General features: G+C 52.3%; 1 protein-coding gene across 3 annotated transcripts; it reads right to left on the bottom strand.

The window, feature by feature from the left end:
• Positions 1-967: 967 nt before the first annotated feature.
• LOC138750744 (linker for activation of T-cells family member 1-like) lies at positions 968-18,941 on the bottom strand. Of its 3 annotated transcripts, none has more exons than XM_069912861.1 (13): positions 18,746-18,940; positions 16,395-16,497; positions 12,668-12,695; positions 12,033-12,097; positions 11,757-11,790; positions 11,614-11,666; positions 11,170-11,205; positions 11,017-11,062; positions 6,469-6,551; positions 5,928-5,984; positions 5,351-5,392; positions 4,983-5,120; positions 968-2,544 (listed from the first exon to the last, which is right to left on the bottom strand). In XM_069912861.1, exons 2-12 carry the CDS (start codon positions 16,495-16,497, stop codon positions 4,990-4,992), a joined length of 678 nt encoding a protein of 225 aa, XP_069768962.1. In that variant the 5' UTR covers positions 18,746-18,940; the 3' UTR covers positions 968-2,544; positions 4,983-4,989. The 3 variants fall into 3 exon arrangements, with proteins under 3 accessions (XP_069768962.1, XP_069768963.1, XP_069768964.1); XM_069912862.1 differs by having other exon boundaries at positions 12,033-12,088; XM_069912863.1 differs by lacking the exon at positions 11,170-11,205 and having other exon boundaries at positions 18,746-18,941.
• Between the last annotated feature and the right edge of the window lie 2,181 nt (positions 18,942-21,122).

Here is a 21,122-nt window from a genome sequence, read left to right as displayed (position 1 = left end):
TCGTGGTCTCAGCTCAGAGGAGGTCCCTGGTCCCAGCTTTGAGGAAATCCTTAGTCCCAGCTCAGAGGAAAGAGTCTGTTGTCTCGTTTTGAAGGAGATCTGTGGTCCCAGCTTGGAGAAGGGGGCACTCTGTTCCATTTCAGAGGAGATCCTTGGTCCCAGATTGGAAAAAGGCAGCTCACAGACCCAAGTCAGAAAAAGGGAGGCCGTGGTCCGAGCATGAAGGAAATGAGTCGTGGTCCCAGTTCAGAGGAGGTCCTTGGAGGAAGATGCACAAGGCCCCAGCTCAAAGGGAATGACCCGCAATCCCCAGCTCGGAGGAAGTGACCTGTGGTCTCAGTTCAGAAGCATCCCGCGGTCCCAGTGCGGAAGAAGTGACCCATGATCGCAGCATGGAGGAAAGGGGGGGCCCTGGTCCCAGCTCGGAGGCAATCCTTGATTCCAGCGCAGAGGTCAATGGGTGTGAGATGGGGATGGGGGATGGGGAGACTGGAGGGGGATGGGTGGGATGATGGAGAGGAGGGAGCTCCCTTGGGATGCTGTGAGGGAGGGGATGGGGCATGGAAGCGCCATGGGGGGGTGGGGTGGAAGCAGAGAGGAGGGAAGTCTGCACGTGGACTCTGGGATGGTGAGGGAGCTCCTGACAGAAAGGAGGGAGAGAGGTCCCCAGGAGAGATGGTCCAGTGAGGATAGAGCCTCCCTTGAGGAGGAAAGGGATGGCGAGGAGGGAGCCTCCGGACAGGAGTGAGGGAGCCTCCCCTCAGGAAGGGGAGGTGTGGAAAGGAGGGAGCACTTACAGGATTGAGGGATCTCCCCAGTAGGGAGTGGGATGGGAAGAAAGATGTCACCAAACAGAGGCTGAAGGCGAGGTTTGAGAGATTTATTTACAAAGAGCCGCATTCCCTCCCTCCCTCCCTTTTCCCCCATCCCCCACCTCCTCCTTTAGGCCCCAGGCTTGAACCCTGAATTAAAGCCCCCTCCCTTACCCCCCACCCCAATCCCCTACAAAAACAGGGAAAGGAATCGGGAAACAAATCCAAGGAGATTTGCAGGCCCATTCTCGCCATCAAAATGGTAGGATTAGGATCCATGGGAGTCCTGAACGAATAGACCTGAGGCCATGGTGGGGGGGGGGTGGGGGGAGGTGGCCTGCAGCCTCGTGGGTCAGACTGCAGTCTAGTGGGATAGGCTGGGGCCAACTGGGACTGACTGGAGCCCAAGGGTATAGGCCAAGGCCTAGTGGGACTATATGCAGCCTAGGATTTAGACTGGGGCTGTGGGACTGGATGGAGCCTCGCAATCAGACAGGCCTAGTTGGTCAGGCTGGTACCCACAAGTCAGGCTTCGGTCTAATGGGACAGGCTGGGGCCTTGGGGTCAGGATTGGGTCTTGTAGTACTGGCTGTGGCCTAGTGAATCAGGCTGCAGCCTAGTGGTCATGCTGTAGCCTAGCGGCTCAGACTGAAACCTAGTGGGGCTGGTCTGGAGCCTAATAAGATAGTCTATGGCCCAGTGAGACAGCCTGTGGCCTGGCGGAATGACTTGAGACCTTGTGGGACAGGCTGTGACCTAAGGGACTGACTGAGTCCTAGAGGTCATGCTGTAGCCCCATTGGAATTGACTGGACCCAGGGGGCCGGGCTGCGGTCAAGCCCCAGAACTGGGTCCACTATGGAGATAAGGCAGGGGCAAAGTCGAGGGAGAGAGGGGCTCCGGATCGGGAGGGGATAATGCTCCTTGGTGCTGTTCACAAGGGAGGGGAATGGCAGAGGAAGTAGGGCAATGGGAAGGTCACAGATATGTACACGGTCAAACGGGAGGAGCAGATCTGGGAGATGCAGAGGAAAAGGTTGGAGGGAAAGAGGGGGGTGTAGGGAGAGGCGGGAGAAGGGGGAGGGGAAGAGGGGGGAGAGAGGGGAGAGAGGTGGAGAGTGAGGGGAGAGGGAAGAGAGGGGAGAGAGGAAGAGAGGGGAGAGAGAAAGAGGAGGAGAGAGGGGGAAGGGAGAGGGGGAAAGGGAGAGGGGAGAGAGGGGTGAAGTGAGAGGGGTGAGGGGGGAAAGAGAGAAGGGAGAGAGGTGGAGAATGAGGGGAGAGGGGAAGAGAGGGGGTTAGGGTGGGAGAGAGAGGGGAAGAGAGGGGAGAGAGAAAGAGGAGGAGAGAGGGGGAAGGGAGAGGGGTAAGGGAAAGGGGAGAGCGGGGTGAGGGGGAAAGAGAGGGGGAGAGAGAGGGGCAGAGAAAGGGGAAAGGGGAGATAGTCTGAGGAGAATAGAATCGCTTTCGAGCCACTCCATTCTTTCCACTCTCCCGTCGCTCTCTCCTCTTTCCTCCCCTCTAGCGACATCCCCTCATCCCCAATGACAATCCGTTCCCCAATCTGCTGCGTTCACACCCAGTTACAACACAACACACAAGATAACACAGCAAAAAAAAAGTTATCTCAGGGAAATCGTCAACCAAATGTAAGTGTCCTGTTGTGCAGGAATCAACAACGTTCCAATCGAATGGGGCATCCCTGAAGAATTCTGCTGCAGGGAGAGAAATCCGATCTGTAAAAACAGAGTGTGTCAGTGAGAGAGAGTATTGTGGGGTGGGGGGGGAAGGGGGTCCGTGGGGAGAGAGAGGGGGAAGGGGGGAGAGAGAGGGGGAAGGGGGGAGAGAGAGGGGGGGGGAAGAGAAAGGGGAGAGAGGAGGGATAGGAGGGGGATAGAGACAGGAAGAGGGGGAGACAGGTGGTGAGAGGGAGAGGGGTGAGAGGGGGAAGGGGGAGAGAGAGGGGGAAGGGGAAGAGATGGGAAAGAGTGGGGGGAAAGAGAGGGAAGAGAGAGGAGGGGAGAGGGGGAGTGAGGGGAGAGGAGAGAGATGGGGAGAGAGGGGAGAGAGGTGGTTAGAGAGAGGGGAGAAAAGGGGGAGAGGGAGAGAGGGGTAGAGAGGAGGGATAGAGAGAGTTGGAGAGAGGGAGAAGAGGGATAGAGACGGGGAGCGAGAGGGGAGAGAGACGGGGTGAGAGGGGAGAAAGATGGGGAAGAGAGGGGGAGAGAGAGGAGGGATAGGAGGGGGATAGAGACAAGGAGAGGGGGAGACAGGTGGTGAGAGGGGTGAGAGGGGGAAGGGGAGAGAGAGGGGGAAGGGGAAGAGAGAGGGGAAAGGGGAAGAGACAGGGGAGAGAGGGGGGAAATGAGAGGGGGGGAGAGGAGGAGAGAGGGATTGTGAGGGGAGAGATGGGGAGAGAGGGGAAAGAGGTGGTCGGAGAGGGGAGAAAGTGGGGAGGGGGGTAGAGACGGGGAGCGAGAGGGGAGAGAAATGGGGTGAGAGGGGAGAAAGATGGGGAAGAGAGGGGGATAGATGGGGAAAGAGGAGGAGAGAGAGGGAGAAGTGGAAGAAGAAGGGGATGTGAGAGAGGGGTAGAGATGGGGAGAGAGAGGGGGAGAGAAGGGTGAGGGGGGACAGAGGGGGGACAGAGGGGGGACAGAGGAGATGAGAGGGGGAGAGAGCAGGTGGGGAGAGGGGAGAGATGAGGGAGAGTGGGGAGAAAGACAGAGAGAGAGGGGGAGAGGGGGAGATTGAGGACGGGGATAGAGGAGTGAGAGGGATAGAGAGGGAATGAGGGGGAGAGACAGGGGTAAGAGCGGGGAGAGAAAGGGAAGAGAGTAGGAGAAAGGGGGAAGAGGCAGGGAGAGGGGGAGAGACAGAGGGGCAGAGGGGGTAAAGTGGGAGAGAGAGGGGGGAGAGATGGGGAGAGAGTGAATGGCGAGAGGGAGAGGGGAGTGAGTGAGGGAGAGCTGGGAAGGGGAGAGGGATGGGAGAGGGTGAGAATGGGAAGGGAAAGAGAGTGGGGAGAGACTGAGGGGAGAAACAGTGAGAGGGGGGAGAAAGTGGGAAGAGAGAGGTAGTGAAGGGGAGGGAGGTGGTATATAGAGGGGCAGAGAGAGGAGGGAGAACTATGGCAGAGATAGAGGGGAGAGAGGGGAAGGGGGGAGAGTGGGTGAAAGAGGGGAAGAGGGTGAGAGAGAGAGAGGGAGAATGACTGGAAGAGAGACTGAGGGGAGAGAGGGATCTGAGAGGGGGAGAGTGAGTGAAAGAGGGGGTGGGAGAGACAGAGGGAGAATGACTGGGAGAGAGACCGAGGGGAGAGAGGGGTCTGAGAGGGGGAGAATGAGTGAAAGAGGGGGTGGGAGAAAGAGAGAGGGAGAATGATGGGGAGAGAGACTGAGGGGAGAGAGGGGGATGAGAGGGGAGAGAAGGGGAGGGACGTGGTAGAGGGAGGGGGAGAGTGAGGGGTAGAGAGGTGAGAGAAGGGGAGAGAGGGCACAAGAGAGGGGGAGAGAAAGGGGAGAATGGGGGAGAGAGAGGAAGGAGAGAGGGGAAAGATGGTGGAGAAAGGGGGATAGTGAGGGGAAGTGAAGGGAAAGAGGGGAGAGAGAGAGAGAGCGGGAAAAGGGGAGATAAAGAGGGCGAGAGAAGGGGAGAGAGGGCGAGGGAGAGGGGAAGAGGGAGAAAGAGGAGGGAGTTCGAGGGTAGAGATAGAGAGGGGGGAGAGAGGGTTGGAGAAAGGGAGAGAATGAGGGGGAGAGAGGGTTGGAGGGAGGGAGAGAATGAGGGGATGAGAGGGGGAGTGAGAAGGGTGGGAAAAGGAAGAGAATGAGGGAGTGAAGGTGAGAGGGGGAGTGAGAGAGGGGGAAGAGAATAAGGGGGTGAGAGGGGGAGTGAGAGAGGGGGAAGAGAATGAGGGGGTGAGGGGGGAGTGTGAGGGAGAGTGAGAGAGGGGGAAGAGAGAGGTGGTGAGAGAGAGATGGGGAGAGAGGGGAAAGTGGGGGCAGAGAGAGGGGAGAGAATCGAGCCCCCACTCCTCTGAGAGCAGTGGAATGTTGGGACAGGGAGGCCATTCAGCCCCTGTGTGGGACAGTCCCAAATTAGGAAAGTGTTCCCATTCTGAGCTGCCACATACGCTGACCCCGATCTGGGCATTTCACCCACCGCCACTCACATGGTTCTCAATTCCTGGCCACACACTTGGAGGAATTGACGTAGTCTGATCCATCCTCCTCCTCATCGTCCTCGTCCTCCTCCTCCTCATCCTCCTCTGCTTTTTCCACCTCTCCTTCCTCTCCCATCACCTCTTCCTCTGCGAATGAGACAGGGCATTGGCGGCCACTACCACAGAGACAGGGAGGGGTGTATGGGGAAAGAGGGGGTTTACAGAGACAGGGAGGGGTGTAGGGGACCAGAGGGGGTTACAGAGTCAGGGAGGGGTGTTTGGAACAGGAGGGGGTTACAGAGAGAGGGAAGGGTGTAGGGGACTGGAAGAGTTACAGAGACAGGGAGGGGTGTAATTATGGCCCCTACCCCACCTACCTTCATTCATGTGTTCAATGTTGACGTAGTTGGAACTCCCATCTACAATGGGAGACAGTGGGTCAATTCTAGGATTCGGAGAATGGGGTTCGTAGGGAATGTTTGGGAGGACAAGGAAGGGGTTCAGGAGTGGGACGATTAGAGGACAGGTTCAGAGGTAGGAGAGTGGGGAGAGAGGAACAGGGTGGGATCGGGGGTATTTGGGGAGTGCAATGGGGTAAACATACTTGGGCCAGGAGTTCAGTGTGTGGGACAGCAGGGAGGAGAGGGGATGAATGACCTCCAATTAAGATTGGGGAGCAGTGGCAGCAGTGAGATGTGGGGATGAGAGATCTCCTCATTGCCTGGGGTGTGGGATAGCAGTATGAGAGGTCTGAGCTGCTCGGTGGGTGGAGTGGTATCGCAGGCCGAGATGGAATGAAGGGGCTCACCATATTATGAGAGAGTGGATAGCAGGGAGGGGAGAGATGAGTGGTCTCTGATGGACGGGGAGTGGGATAGCAGAGGGGAGATGAGATGAGCGACATTTGAAGAACGCAGAGTGGAATAGGAGGGGGAATAGAAAGAGTGCCCTCACCTTGTCCGTCAGTGAGTGGCTGGTCCCTGAGGTTCTCGTAGTCCTCAGCGATGGTTCCTGTCGGAAGGGGGAGTGTCAAAGTCCATTCTGCCCTTCACACACATACTAGCCCAAAATGAGGGGACAGGAAGGGGATCACCCCAGAGCTCAGACGGGTTTTGGGATGGTTTGTATTTTACACTTGAATGGTTCTCCCCCCTCTCTCCCTCTATCCTCCATCTCCTTCCCTCTCCTGCCTATCCCCCCTACTTTCACTCTCTACACCCCCTCTCCACATTCTCTCCCCCTCCCCTCTCCTGCCTACCTCTCACTCTCTCTCCCTAACCCTCTCTCCCCAATGCTCCCACTCCCCCTCTCTCTCACCTCATTTCCCCACTCACCCCCCCCCACTTTCCCTCCCTCCTCATTTCCCTCCTTTCCGCCTCTCTCCTTCTACCCCACCCCTCTCCCCCCACACTCTCTCCCCCTCTCTAGCCTCGATCCCTCCCTGTTCCCTCACTCCCTCGCCTGGTGAGGGGGACGTTCCGTGGGCTTCACTCACCACAGCTGTTACGATCGATTTGGGAATCTCCAGTGTTTGGAAGTGGCATTCCCAAGGCAGGAATATCATCAGGAAGGACTTCTCTGTCAAAGCAGATGGGAAAAAGAGTGAAGCTCCATCTCCTGCCATCCTGTCGCACACTCCCGGGGTGGACACAGAGTGAAGCCCCCTTACCCCCCCCTTCCCATCACACACCCCCGGGGTGGGACACAGAGTGAAGCCCCCTCTCTCCCCATCCCGCCACACACTCCCAGGGTGGGAAATAGAGTGAGGTCCCCTCTCCCCTGTCCCATCACACACTCCTGGGGTGGGACACAGAGTGAAGCCCGCTCTCCCCCCATCCCATCACACACTCCTGGGGTGGGACATTGAGTGAAGCTCCCTCTCCCCCCATCACGTCACACATTCTCGGAGTTGGACACAGAGTGAAGCCCCCTCTAACCCATCCCATCACACTTCCTGGGGTGGGATAGAGTGAATTCCCTCTTCCCCAGTCCTGTCACACACTCCTGGGGTGGGACACAGATTGAAGCCCCCTCTACCCCATCCCATCACACTTTCCCGGGGTGGGATAGAGTGAATTCCCTCTCCCCCAGTCCCGTCACACACTCCTGGGGTGAGACACAGAGTGAAGCTCTCTCTTCCCCCTTCCCATCACACACTCTCGTGGTGGGACACAGAGTGAAGCTCCCACTCCCCTCAACCCATCACACACTCCTGGGGTCGGACACAATAGACAATAGGTGTTGGAATAGGCCAATTGGCCCGTTGAGCCAGCACCGCCATTTATCGGATCAAGGCTGATCTTTCCCTTACAATAACCAATCCCAGCCTTATCCCCATAACCCTTAACTCTCCTGCCCACAAGAGCCTTATCCAACTCTCTCTTAAATCTATCCAACAAATCCGCCCCCACTACCCTCTGTGGCAATGCATTCCACAGATCCACAACTCTCTGGGTAAAAAAAAATTCTCCTCATTTCTGTGTTAAATGGCCTTCCCTGTATTCTTAAACTATGCCCTCTGGTCCTGTGCTCTTATTTCAACCTGTTAAACCCTTTGATAATCCTAAATACCTCAATCATGTCTCTCCTCATCCTTTTAAGCTCCATCGCATATAATCCCAGTCTTTCTAACCTATCCGCGTATGACAATCCTGCCATCCCGGGAACAAATCTTGTAAATCTGTGCTGCACTTTCTCTATAGCAAGTATGTCCTTTCTTAAACATGGGGACCAGAACTGGACTCAATACTCCAGTTGAGGTCTCACCAGGGCCCTGTACAACTGCAGGAGGACTTCTCTACTCCTATACTCCAATCCCCTCTTTATGAAACCCAACATACCGTTCGCCTTCTTCACCGCTTGCTGAACCTGCACGCTAGTTTTCAATGACTGGTGAACAAGTACGCCCAGATCCCTTTGTATTACCCCACTCCACAGCTTAACTAATACTCTGCTCTCTTGTTTCTGCCTCCAAAATTGACTACCTCGTATTTTCTCACATTAAACTTCATCTGCCATTTCTCCACCCACTCCCCTAACCTGTCCAAGTCCTCCTGTAATTTCCTGACATCTTCCTCACATTTCACACTACCATCCAGTTTAGTGTCATCTGCGAATTTGTATATGTAGTTATTAATCCCTTCATCCAAATCATTTACATAAATGATAAACAAATGAGGGCCCAACACTGACCCATGTGTGACCCCATTCATAACATCCTGCCATCAGAAAATGGCCCGTTTATTCCCACCCTTTGCTTCCTATTTCTCAACCAACTATCTATCCATGACAACACCCTACCCCTGATACCATGCTCCTTGATTTTGCTAACCAGCCTCCTGTGTGGGACTTTATCAAAGGCTTTCTGGAAGTCCAAGTACACCACATCCACTGGCTCTCCCGAGTCCACCCTCCTTGTTATGTCCTCAAAAAATTCCAAGAGATTAGTCAAGCAAGATTTTCCTTTAAGGAACCCACACTGACTAGCTCCGATACTATTATTCCTTTATAAATGTTCTGCTATTTCTCCTATAATGATGGATTCCAATATATTCCCCACCACCGACGTCAAGCTGACCCGTCTATAATTTCCTGTATTCTCTCTCCCTCCCTTCTTAAAAAGTGGTACAATATCAGCCACTCTCCAGTCTGCAGCCACTTCCTCCGAATCTAAAGAACTTTGGAAAATGTCGACCAGTGCTTCCACAATTTCCAGAGCCACCTCTAAGCTCCCTGGGATGCAGCCCATCAGGCCCTGAGGACTTATCAGTCCTCAGTTTAACAATTTGCTCACAACCACCTGCTTCTGGATCTGATTGTCCATCAGATTCTCTATTTCCTTCGGTAATTTCACCAAGTCCCTAGATACTGCTTGACCCCCTACCCCTTATCTGATCATAACCTATATCCTCCTTGATGAAAACAGATGCAAAGTATTTGATAAATTCCTCAGCCATCTCCATGTTCCCATTGATAATTTCACCTTTCTTCATTTTTAAGGGCCCAATTTTGGGCCTAACCAATTTCTTCCTTTTAACATAATTGAAGAGGCTTTTGCTATTCCATTTTATATTACTTGCCAATTTACCCTTATACTTCATTTTCCCCTCCTGAATTACTTTCTTAGTTTCTCTCTCTTTTGGTTTTTAAAGGCCTCCAACTCTGCTTTGCCATCTTATACTTATTTCTTTTAGACCTGATACTGCTCTTGATCTCCTTTGTCAACCACAGCTGGCATTTGCTCTTCGTAGAGCCTCTCCTGCTCCTTGGGATGAATATCTTCTGAATCCTGTAAAAAAATGTCTAGAAATACCTGCCATTTTTGTCCAGTTGCCCTTTTTATTTTATTTTGACTAGCTCCTCTCTCATAGTCACCCTTATTTAGCTGTAGCACTAATGTTTCTGACTTCCTTCTCTTCTGCCTTTCCATTTGTAGATTAAAAGTAATCATATTATGGTCACTATTACCTAATGGCTCCCCTACCTCAAGGTCCCTTATTAACTCCATGTCATTGCACAGTATCAAGTCCAGAATCGACTTCCCCCGGTAGGTTCCATCACAAGCTGCTCCAAGAATATATCTCGGAGACATTCAATAAACTCATTCTCTAGCTTTCCCACACCTACTTGATTTTCCCAGTCCACTTGCAAGTTGAAGTCGCCCATAACTACTGTATCACTACCACTCTGACATGCCATTCTTAATTCTTTATTTATTCTGATTCCCACATCTGAGCCACTGTTCAGAGGTCTGTATATAACCCCCATTATGGTTCTTTTGCCTTTGCAATTTCTCACCTCTATCCAAACAGACTCTACTCCACCTGATTCAATGTCTTTCCTTTCCAGCACCCGAATTTCATTCTTCACCATCAGGGCCACTCCACCTCCTCTACCTAACTTTCTGTCTTTTCGAGAGGACATATACCCTGGAACATTAATTTCCCAATCCTGTCCCTCCTGCAGCCATGTCTCCGTTATTTCGATAACATCATATCTTCCAATGCCCATTTGCACCTCAAGCTCATCCATTTTATTCTTTATACTCTGTGCATTCATATACAATACCTTGAAACAGTACCACCCTGCTCTCTCCAAAATGCTGCCTGACACCCTCTATGAAACTCTCCTATCCCCCTTTGCTCCCTCTGGCTTTGAGATTTCACAGTCTATCGGAGCTACCCCAACCTTCTCCTTCCTATGCAGTTCCCTATATGTCTGGTTCCCCTCCCCCTGCCAATTCAGTTTAAAATATATCCAACAGCATTATTAAACCTTACTGCAAGCATATTCACCCACTTTGGATTCAGGTGCAACACATCCTTCCTGTAGAGGTCATGTCTCCCCCAGAAGAGATCTCAATGATCCATGAACCCGAAACCTTGCTCCCTGCACCAATCCTCCAGCCATACATTTAACTTACAATTTTTTTCATTTTTGCCCCATCCTGCACGCAGCACAGGTAGCAACCCTGAGATTATGACCCTGGAGGTCCTGCTTTTTAATTTCCGTCCTAGCTCACGGTATTCCATCTTCAGGATCTCCTCTCTCAATTTGTCAATGTCATGGGTACCCACGTGTACCAGGACGTCTGGCTGCTCACACATTCCTCTCAGAATACCATGAACCCCGTCTGAGATATCCCGCACTTTGGCTCCTGGAAGGCAACGTACCATGCGAGAATACTTGTCGGGTGCGCAGAACCTTCTGCCAGTTTCCCTGATGATGGAGTCCCCAATGACCACCTTGTCCCTCTTCCTTCCATTCTGCACCGCTGGCTCCCCTGGCCCAACCTCAGACTGGCCATCTTCCCCAACATCATCCAATACAATATATTTGTTGCTAAGAGGAGTAGTCACTGGAATGTTCTCCACCGACAGCAATTTTCCTCACCTTTGACACAAAGTGAAGCCCCCTCTCCCCCTTCACGTCACACACTCCCTGGGTGGGACACAGAGTGAATCCCCTCGCCCCAGTACAGTCACACACTCCCGGGGTGGGACACAGAGTGAAGCTCCCTCCCCCCGTCCCGTCACAGACTTACATGTAGTTCCTTGCAATGTTTAAGTCTGGATCTTCGTCACTGCTGTCTGTGAAGAGATGGAAGGTTTTATGGGGTTGAGAAACCCCCCCCCCACCCAACTCATCCCTGTACCTCGTCCACCTCGTGGTACTCCCCTTCCCCACCCTCACTCACCTTTTCCATCCGTATTCTCGTAATTTGGATAAAATTCTGTAATGGAGACAATCATCAAACTGGAGATTGAAACCACTCTTCCCCCCATCTCTCTCCCCCACTCTCTCCCCCTCCCCCTCCCCTTTCTCCCACTCTCTCTCCCCTCTCTCCTCCCCTCTATCCCCCTCTTCCCTTCTCTCCTTCCCACTCTCCCTCCCCCTTCTCTCTCCCTTCTCACACTCTCTTACCCCCTATAGCCCCCGTGCTTTCCCACTTCTCTCTCCCCCTCATTCAACCCTCTCAATCCTATCTCTCTCCCACTCCCCTCTCCCACTTTTCATCACTCCTCTTTCCTCTTTCAACATCACCCTACCTCTTCCTCTCCCTCCCCATCACCTCCCATTCATTTAACCCTTCCCTCCTTCTCTCTCTCTCTCTTTCTCTCTCTCCCCCCCCCCCCCTCACCTGAATCAGATTCCTTCTCGACAGAATTTCTCTGACTTGTAGTCTGTTGGGGTCTGTTGGACGGGGAGTTCGGAGGGTTAGCTGAGGCAATCCGTCTATTCTGGGACAGTTCACACATTCATTTCAATAAATTTTATACTTACATAAATAAAAAATTTGGGGTCATGGGTGTTTGATCTGTCAGGGAAAAGCATGTCTGTTAAATATGAACTCGCATCACATTCAAACCAAATCTGTGTCCGACCCCGGGAGTGTGTGATGGGACGGGGGAGAGGGAGCTTCACTCTGTGTCCCACCCCGGGAGTGTGTGACGGGTTGGGGGGAGGGGGCTTCACTCTGTGTCCCATCCTGGGAGTGTGTGACCGGGCGGTTGGGGGTGGGGGGGTGCAGGGGGAGAGGGAGGACTGGGGATTACTCACAGTTGGTTGGTCTTATGACAGTGAAACTTGACACATTGGGGCAGCCACTAACGTTCCTGCACAAACAGTGAACAAAGGCAGGACATTTATAGCCCCCAGGGTGGGTTCCCCTCTCCAACACTGTAGTCCACACCCCGGCTCTCAACCTGGCACCAGTTTTCGCTACTCTCCCCCCACTCCCTTCCCCTCTCTCTTCCCCCCTCTCTCCCCCCTCTTTTCTTCCTCCCTCTTTCTCTCTCTCTCCTTTCCCCCTCTTTCCACCTCTCTCCTCACCCCTTCCCCCTTTCTCTTCCTCCCTTTCTCTCCCCATCCTAACCCCCTCTCTGTCCCTTCTGGATGCCCCTCTCTTCCTTCTCTTTTTCCATCTCCTCTTTCCCTCTCTACCCCCTCTCTCTTCCCCTCTCTCCCTCCCTTTCTTTCCTCCCTCTCTCCCTCCATTTTTCTCCCCCCTCTCTCTCCCCTTCCCTCCTCCCACTGTCTCCCCCTCTCCCCCATTCCTCCCTCTCTTCCCTCTCTCCCCCTCCCCTCTCCCCCTCTCTTTCCTTCTCTCTGCCACCTTTCCCTCACCCCTCTCATACCCCCTCTTCCTCCCATTTCCCACTTCCCTCCCCAAATCCTTTGCACCTAACACTCACTTGTTGTCGATTGCTGCTGGTATTCGAGCTGAGAGAGAGAGAGACATGGATGAGATATTGTCTATGGAGGGAGAGTGGCTGGTGTGTGGGAGAGAGGGGGAGGGGGAGAGAGAGGGAGGAGAGATGAGAGATGGGGAGAGAGAAGGGGAGAGAGAGGGAATAAAGGAGGAGGGGAGGGTAAAGAGAAGGGGAGAGGGGGAGAGATGGAGAGGGTGGGGGAGAGAGGGGGAGAGAGAGAGAAGAGAGAGGGGGAGAGAGATGGAGAGGGAGAGAGAGATGGAGAGGGGAGAGAGAAGGGGAGGGGGAGAGAAAGGAGGGAGAGAGAGGAGAGAGGGGGAGAGATGGAGAGGAAGGGGGAGAGAGAAGAGAGAGGGGGAGAGATGGAGAGGGGGAGAGAAAAGGGGAGAGTGGGAGAGAAGGGGAGAGAGCTGGGTAGAGATGAAAAGAGGGGGGAAGGTGAGAGAGTGGGGGAGGAGAAAGAGAGGGAAAGGAGGGAGAGAAAGAGGATTAGAGAGGGAAGAGAAATTGGGAGGGAGATGGTAGAGGCGGGGAGAGAGAAATGGGGCAGAGAGAGGGAGCAATGGGATTGAGAGACGGGGGGCAGAGAGGGGGAGAGAGGGGATTAGAGAGAAGGTGAGAGATGGGGAGGGATATGGGGAGAGGGGGGGGCAGGTCAGGGAGAGAGAAACAGGAGAGAGAGAGGAGGGGGAGAAGGGAGAGGTGAAGAGGTGGAAGGGGGTGAGATACAGGGGAGAGAGGTAGGAAAGAGGGGAAGAGAGAGGTTGGGAGGTCAGGGAATGAGCAACAGGGAAGAGAGAGAGGTAAAATAAGGAGAGGAGGGTCAGAGGCAAGAGAGAGGAAGATGGAGAGCTGGGAAGGTGTAGAGAGAGGGAAAATAACCCTGTTAAATCAAAGCTGTTAATTGCCTTGATCCCAACCCTCGAGACGGGAATGGTGGAGAGGCTTGAATTTGGTCAATTCCCTATGAAGTATGTGTCACTACCTCTGCCACTCGCCAGACCACCCCTCTATCTAAGAGCAGGTTCCTTCCCCCCATCCCTCAGTTCATTAGTCTCTGCCCCTTTTCCCCCAGGAGGAATCTCCCCTCCTCCCTGTCGAAGCTCCCCCCACCCCCATATGCTTCCCTTTTGGAACCCAAAACATTTCGACCCATTTACCACCCACCCACTACCCCCATCTTCCCGAGTTCAGGGTCTCGTCCTATTCCTGGAAACTGACTATCCCCACCCACCCCCCCCCGACCCCCCACCCCACTCACTAGATTGTCAAAACACCCTCGGGATTCAAGATGTTTCACAACCTCTCATGATTATTACTCTCCCTGCTTAATCAACTGTCGAAATCCCTTGAGATTCAAGATGTTCCACAACCTCTCCTGACTACTTAATCTCCCACTTACCTACTGTCAAAACCCCTCAGAAATGAAGATTTTTCACAACCTCTTCTCCCCTACTTCATCGACTGTCGAAAATCCTCGGGATTCAAGATGTTTCACAACCTCTCCTGATTATGTCCTCTCCCTGCTTACGAGGCATTAAAACCTCTTGGGATTCTTCATTTTTATTCATCCTATCCTTGTTACTTGCTCCCCTGCTTACTCAACTGTCGAACCCCTCAGCATTCAAGATGTTTCTCTCGACCTCTCTTCCTTTCTTGCTTCCCACTGTCCACTTGCTCAAATTCAAAACCCCTGGAGGATTGCAAGCCTTTCTCTCAACTTCTTGCGATGACATCTGTTTACGAGACTCTGAAATATCCTCAGGCCGGTAAATGTCTCTGTCAACCTCTCCCGATTGCTTGCTCCCACCCCCACCCCTACCTCCGCTTAATCGACTGTCAAAACCGCTCAGGATTCAGGATATTTCACACCCTCTCTGGATTTACTTACACTCCCTGCCTGACTTAGCAATCAAAACCGCCCAGGATTCTACTTTTTCACCCAATCTCTCCTCGTTACTAGCTCCTCCCTCCCATTTACTTGACTGCCAAAATCCCTCAGAATCCAAATGACAGATGGTTTCCCCCCTGCTTGACGACTGTTGAAATCACTCAGGGTTCAAGGTGGTTCACCAAACCTGATTACTTCCTCTCCCTGCTTAATTGACTTAATTCACTTGGGATTCAAGATGTTTCACATCCTGATACTTGCCCGCTCTGCTGACTAAACTGTTAAAGCACCTGAGATTCAAGATGTTTCACTTAATTATTTAATATAATTACTCGTCTCTGCTTATTTTACAGTCAAAACCCCCCCAGGAATCTAGATTTTCACTCAACCTCTCCTCCTTACTAGCTCCCCCAGCTTAATCGACTGTCGAAACCGCTCAGGGTTCAAGATATTTAACCACCTGATTACTTACTCTCTCCACTTATTCATCTGTCAAAACCTCTCAGGGATCTGGATGTTTCACCCATCCTCTTCTCCATACTAACTCTCCACACCTTCCCCCCCCCTCCCACTTACTTGACTGTCAAACCCTCTTGGGGTTCAAGATGTCTCACAATCTCTCCTCGTTTCTTGCTCTCCCTGCTTAATCAGCTGTTGAAACCCTTTGTCGAAACCCCATTCAAGGCTTGACTCGTTCCCTTGACTGTCAAAACCCCTCAGGATCCAAGATGTTTCGCAACCTCTCCTGATGATTTGCCTCCCTGTGGTTCAAACCATAGAACCATTGAACACAACAGCACAAAAACAGACCCCTTTGGCCCTTCTAGACTGTGCTGAACTATTATGCTGCCACGTCCCACTGACCTGCACCCAGTCCATATCCTTCCGTACCCTCCCATCCATGTACCCATCCAAATTCCTCTTCAATGTTAACATTGAGCCCACATTCACCTCCTCAGCTCATTTCACACCCCCACCACTCTCTGGATGAAGACATTCCCCCTAAACTTCTCCCCTTTCACCCTTAATCTCCCACTTCTTAATCCCTTCGGGATACAGGACCCTTGCCTCCACTCACTTGACTGTCGAGCACCAATGGGATCCAAGATGTTGCACAATCTTTCCTCCCGCTTACTTAACTTTTGAAAGCCTTGGGGGAGGGGTGCTGTAAATCTTTCTCTCAACCCCTCACGAGAACTACCTCTATCCACTTATCAGACTGCCAGAAGATCTCCAGACCGTAGATATCCCACTCAACTTCTTCTGATTGCTTGCAACACCATCCCCCCTGCTTACCTAACTGTTGTAACCCTTCAGAATTCTAGATTTTCATTCAACCTCTTCTCCTTACTTGATTGTCAAACCCCCTTGGGATTCTAGAGCTTTCAAACCTCTCCTCTTCACATAACCACCCCCCCACCCCACACCCCGCTTACTCAGCAGTCAAATTCGTTGGGGGATTGCAAATCATTTTCCCAACCTTTCACGGTGACTTGTGTTCACATCAGACTCTCAACCGTCTCTCTCAACCTCTCCCGATTACCTGCTCCCACCTCCGGTCAATTGACTTTCAAAAGCCCTAGGGACAAGGTAAATCTTTCTCTCAGCTTCTCACAACAACATCCTCCGTCTGCTTATCAGACTCTCAAAAGACCTGTGAATATCTCTCTCAAGTTTGTGCCTCGCTCTCTCGACTGTCAAAATTCCTCGGTTTTCAAGATGTTTCTTCTTGATGATAACTCTGCATAAACCAAGGGGTACCAAGTGTTTCTGGCCTGTGTTCATGCCCCTACCTAACAGATTGGTGATGGAACAAACCTGGAACCCGGTCTCGGCAGCGAATACAAACCAACGCAATAACCCAAAAGGGGATAAACCAAGACAGTATCCAGCAAACAGAGACGGCATCCACAGACTCCATCTGCAAGTAGAGAGATATTCATCAGACAGGACTCTCCCAGGGTGGGACACAGAGTGAAGCCCCCTCTACCCCCATCCTGTCACATACTCTTGGGGTGGGACACAGGGTGAAGCTCCCTCTCCCCCCCATCCCGTCACACACTCCTGGGGTGGGACACAGAGTGAAGCTCCCTCTCCACCCATCCCATCACACACTCCTGTGCTGAGGCACAGAGTGAAGGTACCTCTCCCCCCCGTCCCATCACACACTCCCAGGGTGGAACACAGAGTGAAGCCCCCTCTTCCCCCATTCCGTTAGACACTCCTGGGGTGGGACACAGTGTGAAGCTCCCTCTCCCCCTGTTCCGTTACACACTCCTGGGTGTTGGGACCTCAAAAGAAGTTAACATCAGTTTTTGTAGACCTCTTCTTGATGTGTAATGGAAAATTTGTTAATGGGAAGATGGAATGTGGGAATTAAATTTGTTCTGTGGCCTGGGGAGGTCAGTGAGGAAGGATTCAGGACCCTTCAAAACAGGAGCCCCTGTTTCATCTTGATTGCCTGGGCATTGAACACTTCTGCTGAGGCTGGGATTTATTAAATGGCAGATCACCATCTCCTCAAGGCCCAATCTGGCCTCAGCAAGATCCAGGCCCTCAAAAAGGATCAACTGGACCTCAATGAGGCCTGTTTTGGCCTCAACAGCCTAAGGCTTCAACAAGGCCTCAATTAGCCTCAGTAAGGCCCAACTAAGCCTCGACTCGACTGATCTTCAACAAGGCCTGACAGCTTCAACAAGGCATGACCAGATCTCAACTAGGCTGGACTAGGCCTCAACAAGACTCAAGGCCTCAAACTGGCCTCAATATGGCCTAACTAAGCTTAGTGTCTTGACTATGACTCAACAAGGCTTGATTAGACCTCAACAAGGTCCACTAGGCCTCATAAATGCCAGACTAGGCTTCAACAAGGCTCAACAAAGTATCAACACAGCCCACTGCTTCAACAAGATTAGACTAGGCCTCCACAAGGCTTGTGTGGGCTTCAAAAAAAGGGGACAAAACTGAACAATGTCTGATGTCACAAAAAGGCCCAACTAGGCCTCATTGAGGCAAGACTGTGCTTCATTAAGGCACTCCCACATCAACGAGGCCTCACTGGGACACAACAAAAGAAGAAAGAGCCTTGCCAAGACCCAAACAGACAGGAACAAGCTCCGCAGCTTCAACAAAGTCTAATTAGGCCACAATAAGGTTCCTTACACCACTCCCTGTATCTGTAACACCCTCCAGTCCCCTACACCCTCCCAGTCTCTGTAAACCCCTCTGGTCCCCTATACCCTTCCCTGTCTCTGTAATCCCCTCCAGTCCCCTACACCCCTTCCTGTCTCTGTAAACCCCTCCAGTCCCCTACACCCCTACCTGTCTCTGTAACCCCCTCTGGTCCCCTACACCCCTCCCTGTCTCTGTAACCCCCTCCTTCCTCATACACCCCTCCCTGTCTCTATTACACCCTCCAGTCCCCAACATACCTCCCAGTCTTTGTAAATCCCTCCGGTCCCCTAAACCCCTCCCAGTCTCTATAAACCTCTGTGGTCCCCTACACCCCTCCCTGTCTCTGTAACCCCCTCCAGTCCCCTACACCCCTCCCTGTCTCTGTAACCCCCTCCAGTCCCCTACACCCCTCCCTGTCTCTGTAAACCCCTCCGGTCCCATACACCCTCTCAGTCACTATAATCCCCTCCAGTCCCCTACACCCCTCCCTGTCTCTGTAACCCCCTCCAGTCCCCTACACTCCTCCCTGTCTCTGTAACCCCCTCCAGTCCCCTACACCCTTCCCTGTCTCTGTAACCCCCTCCAGTCCCCTACACCCCTCCCTGTCTCTGTAAGCCCCTCCAGTCCCCTGCACCCCTCCCTGTCTCTGTAAACCCCTCTGGTCCCCTACACCCCTCTCAGTCACTATAATCCCCTCCAGTCCCCTACACCCCTCCCTGTCTCTGTAACCCCCTCTGATCCCCTACACACCTCCCTGTCTCTGTAACCCCCTCCTTCCCCATACACCCCTCCCTGTCTCTATTACACCCTCCAGTCCCCAACACACCTCCCAGTCTCTGTAAATCCCTCTGGTCCTCTACACCCCTCCCTGTCTCTGTAAACCCCTCTGGTCCCCTACACCCCTCCCTATCTCTGGAACCTCTACAGCTCGACAATTGAAACTGTCTCCCTGCGGTGTTGAGATGTTACACCGAATACTATGCCAAGCCTGGTACCTCTAGTCTTCGAAGGAAGTCTCAGGAGGTCTCGTGGCCCAGAAACGTGGCAGGTAGCTCGAAGGTTTAATGGTGCCCACGGATCGCTTCTTTTTTGAGATTGGAGAGATTTAGAGGAGGTAAAGTTCGAGATCGCAGCTAACAACCTCCCACATCTCGTTGTTTAACATCGGAAATTACTTCCTGCACCTGGTCGTGCATCAAAACCTCAAACTTGCAAACATCCGTTGCCCCAAGGTCACATGTAATCAGGCTCCCTCTCCCCTGTCCCGTCACAGACTCCCGGGGTGGGACACAGAGTGAAACTTCCTCTCTTCACGTCCCGTCACTCACTCCCGGGTGGGACACAGAGTGAAGCCCCCTCTCCTCCCGTCCCATCACATACAAATCTTGTTGATTTCTTTCAAGACATCTCGTAGAAAAGTCGACAAAGGAAAGGTTGTGGATGTTGTCTACATAGACGTTAGAAAGGCCTTTTACAAGGTCCCGCATGGAAGGCTGGGTTTTCATGGTGACCTGGATTCGACAACAGCTAGATGGGAGAAGCCAGAGAACAGTGGTGGACGATGTGGGCTCCCTAAGGGATCAGTGCTGGGACCATTGCTGTTTGTCATCGATATCAATGATCTGGGTGATACTGTGATAAATTGGATCAGCAAGTTTGCAGATGACATTGAGATTGGAGGTGTTGTGAACAGAGAGGGTTTTCATAAGAACACAAGACCATATCAGAGCCATTCAGCCCATCCAGTCTGCCTGATAGTTTCACAACTCCAGACTTTTGTTATTTTTGATGGTGCATCAATTTTATCAACCATAAATTTTCCAGAAAGTTGTAATAGTTCCTGAAACCTGATGAGCTCAACATCGACCCTCGATTGTCCGACACCCAGAACACATTCAAACTCTGGCTACGCTGTTTTGAGGACTTACTTTTGAGGATGGCAGCCACGGGCATGAAACCTGACTGAGGCTCCTCTCCTCGCGGGGAGGCCATGGGGATACCAAAGGCCCAGTGAAGCAGGACGGTACATGAGGTCCATGCCTTAAAGTAGCGATGCCATGGAATCAAGTGCTGCATATCTGCGGACCCTCCGGAGCCCATGTAGAGCGTGTGATTGCAAGGCCGTGATGGCCGCCCAGATCGCTGAGAATCTCATTCAGTGGCTGTCATCCACTCCGGGTACATGAGGAAGAGACTCCAGGAACAAAAGGTACTTGATCCACAGACGGCGGTTGAACTGACAGGGACACTTGACATAGCCCTCCAAACCTCGGATGATTACACAGTCTCAACTAGGACACTGCGGGCTCCAGCCACCACTTCAAACTTTTGCGATTATCAATGGTATGTCATTTTCTAAGAGTCTCTTAAATATCCCCAATGTTCCAGCCTCCACCACCATCCCCGACAAGGCAATCCCAGCCCCCACAGCTCTCTGTGTAAAAAATCTTCCCTGACATCTCCCCTAAACCTCCCTCCCTCCACTTTGTACACACGTCCTCCAGTGTTTGTTGATCCCACCCTTGGAAGCAGGCGCTGACTGTTCACCCTATCGATGCCTTTCAGAATCTTGTTGACTTGATAAAGTCTCCTCTCATCCTTCTACGCTCCAAAGAGAAAAGTCCCACCTTTGTAAACCTTGCCTCATAAAGACTTGTTTCCCGATCCAGGCAACGTCCTGATGAATCTCCTCTGCCCCCTCTCCGTAGCTTCCACATCCTTCCTGTAATGAAGTGACCAGAACTGAACTCAATTCTCCAAGTGGGGGCTCACCAGAGATTTGTAGAGTTGTAATGTGACCTCTCGACTCCTGAACTCAATCCCCTGACTATTGAAGCCCTGCATCCCACAGGCCTTCTTAATGATCCTATCAACCTGTGCAGTGACTTTGAGAGATGTAGGGATCTGGACACCAAGATCCCTCTGTTCATCCACACTCTGAAGTAACCGACCATGAATCCTGGACTCAGCCTCCTAGTTTGTCCAAAAGCCATCACCTCAACCTTGTCCGGATTGAATCCATCTGCCACTTTCCTGCCCAACTCTGTCTCCTGTCAATATCCTCTTATAACCTTCGACAACCTTCAGCTCCATCCACAACTCCTCCAACCTTCATATCATCTGCAAACTCACTGACCCATCCATCCGCCTCTTTGCCAGGGTCATTTATAAAAATTGCACAGAGAGCAGGAGGTCCAAGAACAGATCCCTGCGGCCACCCCACTAGTCACCGACCTCCAGCAGAAAACTTTCCTTCCACCACTACTCTCTGCTTTCTTCCTACAAGCCAATGTTTTATCCACACAGCCAAGGTTCTACTGATCCCATGACCCGTGACTTTCTGGATGAGTCTCTTGTGGGGACCTTGTCAAA

This window comes from Narcine bancroftii, unplaced genomic scaffold (assembly GCF_036971445.1).
Source record: "Narcine bancroftii isolate sNarBan1 unplaced genomic scaffold, sNarBan1.hap1 Scaffold_248, whole genome shotgun sequence".
Taxonomy (NCBI): Eukaryota; Metazoa; Chordata; class Chondrichthyes; order Torpediniformes; family Narcinidae; genus Narcine; species Narcine bancroftii.
The sequence above is the reverse complement of the archived record's forward strand: the minus strand, read 5'-3'. Positions and strand labels throughout refer to the sequence as shown.

Coding starts and splice junctions, on each gene's coding strand:
- LOC138750744 (XM_069912861.1), bottom strand. CDS start 16,497: ATGGAGTCTGTGGATGCCGTCTCTGTTTGCTGGATACTGTCTTGGTTT. Junction 11,791..12,032: donor TGTCATAAGACCAACCAACT/GTGAGTAATCCC, acceptor TTTCCCTGACAG/ATCAAACACCCATGACCCCA. Junction 11,206..11,613: donor CGAGAAGGAATCTGATTCAG/GTGAGGGGGGGG, acceptor TCTCCATTACAG/AATTTTATCCAAATTACGAG.